The sequence below is a fragment of the Centruroides sculpturatus genome, unplaced genomic scaffold (genome assembly GCF_000671375.1).
Source record: "Centruroides sculpturatus isolate CEXI.00-Female unplaced genomic scaffold, Cexi_2.0 scaffold282, whole genome shotgun sequence".
Classification (NCBI taxonomy): Eukaryota; Metazoa; Arthropoda; class Arachnida; order Scorpiones; family Buthidae; genus Centruroides; species Centruroides sculpturatus.
Window position 1 is genome coordinate 684,325 of NW_019384528.1, and position 5,000 is coordinate 689,324.

General features: G+C 40.2%; 1 protein-coding gene across 1 annotated transcript in view; it reads right to left on the minus strand.

Moving 5' to 3' along the window:
* Positions 1-4,188: 4,188 nt before the first annotated feature.
* Positions 4,189-5,000, minus strand: part of LOC111622952 — a 1,182-nt gene continuing 370 nt past the window's right edge. The window contains exon 1 of the mRNA XM_023365424.1: positions 4,189-5,000. This exon is cut by the window's right edge and continues 370 nt beyond it. Within this exon, the coding sequence (XP_023221192.1) occupies positions 4,189-5,000 (812 nt within the window).

Here is a 5,000-nt window from a genome sequence, read left to right on the forward strand (position 1 = left end):
CTCTGGTGGAGGTCCGCAGCGATTCTGACGTGCAAATCGATCGTCAGACCTTGGTATAGGGGCGAAAGACTAATCGAACCGTCTAGTAGCTGGTTCCCTCCGAAGTTTCCCTCAGGATAGCTGGTGCTCGATCGGAATCAGTCTCATCCGGTAAAGCGAATGATTAGAGGCCTTGGGGCCGAAACGACCTCAACCTATTCTCAAACTTTCAATGGGTGAGAAGTCCGGTTTACCCGACTGAAGCCCGGACGATTCTCAGGATGTGAGTGCCCAGTGGGCCACTTTTGGTAAGCAGAACTGGCGCTGTGGGATGAACCAAACGCCGGGTTAAGGAACCCGATGCAAGACGCTCATGAGATCCCATGAAAGGTGTTGGTTGCTATAGACATTCTATATGAAAGGTTATAGGAGGCATTACTCATTGGTTTATCCTCAAAGGGGATGAAATGAAGTGAGAAGAATATAGACGTGAGTCAAGATTACTGGCAGAGGCCGAAGGGGGATGAAGTTAGTGTGAAAAGAAAAATAAGAGGAAGGGGAGGTCATGAGCCGCATCGGGTTCCGTTTATTTAAAAAACAAAGTATACAAAATATGAACAAAACAGAAATATAAATACAATTTTAACATGATGAATAAAAGGCGGCAGCAGTCCAGAGTTCCATTTGAAATGATCAGCTGCTTTAAAAGAAAACTTTGTGAAGTTTTAACACAGAAAGGAGACATGCCATCTTGCATGTATATGAAGAAAGTTGTAGTGAATGACGAAAACTGCCCTGGCAGTCAATAAAGTGCGTCCTATTCCTTAAAGTACAAGATTCCCACTCGGAATTACCTGCAAATGCTTATAAACAGAGTAAACACAGGACAATGAGGCATTAGACAGGTTTGCCAACAATTTTTTGCAGCTGTTTGATGAAGCAAGGACAAGATTTATCCATTGCATTGTGGTTCGTATTGTGTAGTTTCATTTTTGTGCAATTGATGCAGTTTGCATTTCCTTGTTTTTCACAATCTNGGGGACAGAAAAGAGGAAGATTAGATGTCGAAGGAGAAGGGGAAAGAAAAGTGAGATAGGAGAGAGGGTGAAAGGGAGAAAGTCCCATGGGCGCCCTGCATCGGTCTTTATTAACGAATAAAACAATATAAATACAGAAAAATGAACAAAACAGAAAATACATAGTGCACCCGACAATAAATATCTGACAACATTCATGAGTACCCAAAATACAGAATGACGAAAACTGCCCTGGCAGTCAATAAAATGCGTCCTATTCCTTAAAGTACAAGATTCCCACTCGGAATTGCCTGCAAATGCTTATAAACACAGGACAATGAGGCATTAGACAGGTTTGCCAACAATTTTTTGCAGCTGTTTGATGAAGCAAGGACAAGATTTATCCATTGCATTGTGGTTCGTATTGTGTAGTTTCATTTTTGTGCAATTGATGCAATTTGCATTTCCTTGTTTTTCACAATCTTTGTAGACGTGTGCGCCACAGCAATGACTACAAACCTGTTCTTTCACTGTACAGTCTTTCGCGAAATGTCCGAAATCGAGACATTTAAAACAGCGTTTCACTGAGACATAGTCATAAACGTTACACCTTACCCATCCAATAAAGAGTTTTTCTTCCCTCATCATTATTTCTCTTATCATAGGTGTTGCCTCGAACACCCACGTTTGAGAATTTTGATCTTTTTGTGGAATTGCAAATTTAACTATCAGTTGATTCATGACACATTCCTTAGACAACTCCTCGGAAAAGCAGATATTCTGTTCGTATAATTTTTCAATGATTTCTTTTTTATCAATTGATTTGGGTACAGAGACGATTTTAATTGTTGGAAGTTTATATTTCTTTTCTGTGGTTTTTAATTCCTTTATGCATGCAATGGCTTTTTTCAGTCTATATGTGTCATCCGTACTTGTTAGGTCTACTGCGACCCCTCCGTTATTGATAGGTCTGATTCGTTTCACCCCAATTCCCAACTCTGTTGGACTGATTCTCTTTGTTAGGATTTCCCTTGTCTCCTCTGATTTGCAAGATTTATCATTATTGTATATAAATAAAGTATACTGGGGTGAAACAGGATGAACATTAATCATTGGTTGTGCCTTTCCTAATTTTAATACCTCGCAATAGCTCGTATTATGAGCTTGCTGTGAGCTTGTCCCGGCCGAAAAAGATTCGTTAAGGTTATTTATGTCACCTTTTACCAAGTTAATAGCCTCCATTGTCTTATTAGTGTTATCTTTAATAAGTTGTTTTATTTCTTTCTTTAAATTAGTATTTTCCTCTTTTTCTTTAGAGTTGTTCTTTATTTTTTCTTTTAGATCGTTAATTTCTTGGTTTAACTCTGTTAAAGCAGTCATTGTCTTTTCGTTTTGACTGTTAAGCAGGTTAGTTAACTCCTTTTTTGTAATAATTTCTTCACTAGAAATAATTTTATTTTTAAAAGTGGCCTCTGCCAGATGTATTACTTTGGTAACCTGCTCAATAAAGAATCGCTTGTGGTCAACTGTCGACAGACGACCATTCGGATTTTCCGCAATATATCCTTTAATCTCATCTATTATTGTAAAAGATTCCTCTAAAAAAGTCTCCATTATATCTTTCTCCGAATCAGACATCTTATGTCGAAGTACGTCCGTTAAATAAACACCAAATAACGAAAACTATCCTTTAAAATACTGAACTTAATAATCACTTAAAAATGATGTAATGAATTGAGCACCTGAACTTGAAATGATGTCATAAAAACAACACCTGTTTTACTGATGAGTCATCGACTGACGTCAATCGGCGCCGGAAAGTCTAGACACGTCAATAATAGATCGGAACAGCAACGGCCGTTACAGGTCAATGACCGTTACCAAGGCAACGATACACTGCAGTCCAGTGATGAAACTAGGTGAAAGTTCAACTCGCTCTAAATTAAATTCTATATATCCTAATAATACCAAATTTTTACTCTTGATTACTGATGACTTGCACTATCTAACGCCCAACTTTCAGTCACGGATGGCCCGCACAAAACCCGATGCGGCCCGCCGACTCCCGACACTTAACTGAATTTAAAGTGAATTAACTCCTAATCTAAAGGTCCTAGACCCACCAAATTTTCAAATTTTACTCACAGGGTAATGTTCTTGGAAATTCCGTTCCTCCGGTCCGGTTCATCGGTCCCAAGTTTCCGGAAAAACGATCCGAACTTTTCACTTTTTCCGATGTTCGTAACTCCTTAAATTTTGGGGGTAGGTCCTCGAAAGTAGCACCATTCGACACCTTAAGTCAAGACGAATCCAGCAATATCCGATTTGTCACTGTACGAAAAGAATTCACTGTTTTATTCCAAGTTAAGCAGGAGCTCAAAAACACTTGACTATCACAACTCGCTACTCGACGCCCTCTGGTTGCTATAGACACTTAATATAGATTAGAAGGCTGTCTTTCGACTTAGCCCGTTTGGGAAATGAAGGAAGAAGGGGGTATAAAGCGGATGGGAATAAAGGTTTAGTAAAGTGTGAAATGTGAAAGGAGAAGAGGGTAGGGGGATCTCATGATTATCTTGCATCGGGTAGTTTATTAGCGAAAACAAAATACAATGAATACATAGGTGGGTTTGTAAAAACCAGTTCAAATCAGTGCATGGTGCACAGATACACAGTTACAATAAACACAGGTACATTAAACGGTTACAGTTGGTGATAAGTAGATGCTAAGTTACGTGAAAGTAGAGCCGATGTTTATGCAGATAATTAAAATAGGTACATATGTTAAGTGATACCATACAGATATGGTGGAGAACAATTAAAGATAGTTCACGGGATAGGCACATAATAATAAAATATCACTGCAAGTGGTTTACAGGGTGCAAATATGGGTGCAACATACAGGGAACATGTGATAAAAGATCAAACGAGGGGTGAGTACAGATGAGAAAATAGTTAGGATGCATAGTGGAGTGTGACAGTAGTCTGTTGACATTTGAAAGACCATCTTGAAGGGGGGCGCTATTACCAATCCACCGCTAAGGGATGACATAATCTGCTGATAATTGATTCATTCCAGGTACATGGTTATTGAAGTCTGAGAGAAAGGCAGACAGAGTGGATGGGCGGTAAATGAGAGGGGTCTAAGGAGATGTGGAGCAGGATGCATAGAGAAGTAGAGGGATACTGGCCACTAAGTGGTGTAGTCGTATCTACGTGCGATTTCTTTTTTGGCTTTCAGGAGCATAGGGCAGTTGTTACTCATGGAGTTGTGGTCTTTAGCTGGGTGTTTTGCTCTGCAGCAATTTACACAGCTAGGCGGGTCTTGTTTTCTTGTGCAGTCCTTTAGTAGATGTTTGTCTCCGCAGTGGCTACAAGAATTGTTTTCTTCATTGCAGGTTCTTGCTCTGTGGCCGAAAGCTAGGCACTTGAAGCACTGAATCACTGGCAGATAGTCGTAGACTGGGCATCTACTCCAGTTTAGGTTCACTCTTTTCTCTTTTATAAGCAGTACTCTTAAGGGTGGTGGTACCTCAATGATCCACGAAGTGTATTCTTTGTTTCTTTGACTCATGGGAAATTTCACTTTGACTTTGTCGTGGAATTGCCTCTCGCTGTACAAGTTCTTAATACTCTCATTTTGTTGGTAGACACATTGTTGGATTTCGCTGCTTTCGATAGATTTGGGGACGTTGGCTATTTTCACTAGTGGGAAGTTTTTCTCTTCGTATCTCGAACCAATATCTCTCTGTTTGGAGATTTCTGCGTCTAATAACCGCGCTCCGTCATCTGTGGTACAGTCTATTGCAATGCCGCCTTCGCCAATATTTCTCAACCGTCTGATACCAACCCCCAGTGAGCGTGGTGATATCTTCTTCATTAGTAGCTCTCTTGTTTGCTCTGAGGTGTTTCTGTCGTTGTTGCTATAAACTAGCACAGAGTAGCTAGGTGGGGGAGTATAGGAGGCGGTAGTTGGGGGGTTAGGGATCCCTTGTTTAAGCACGT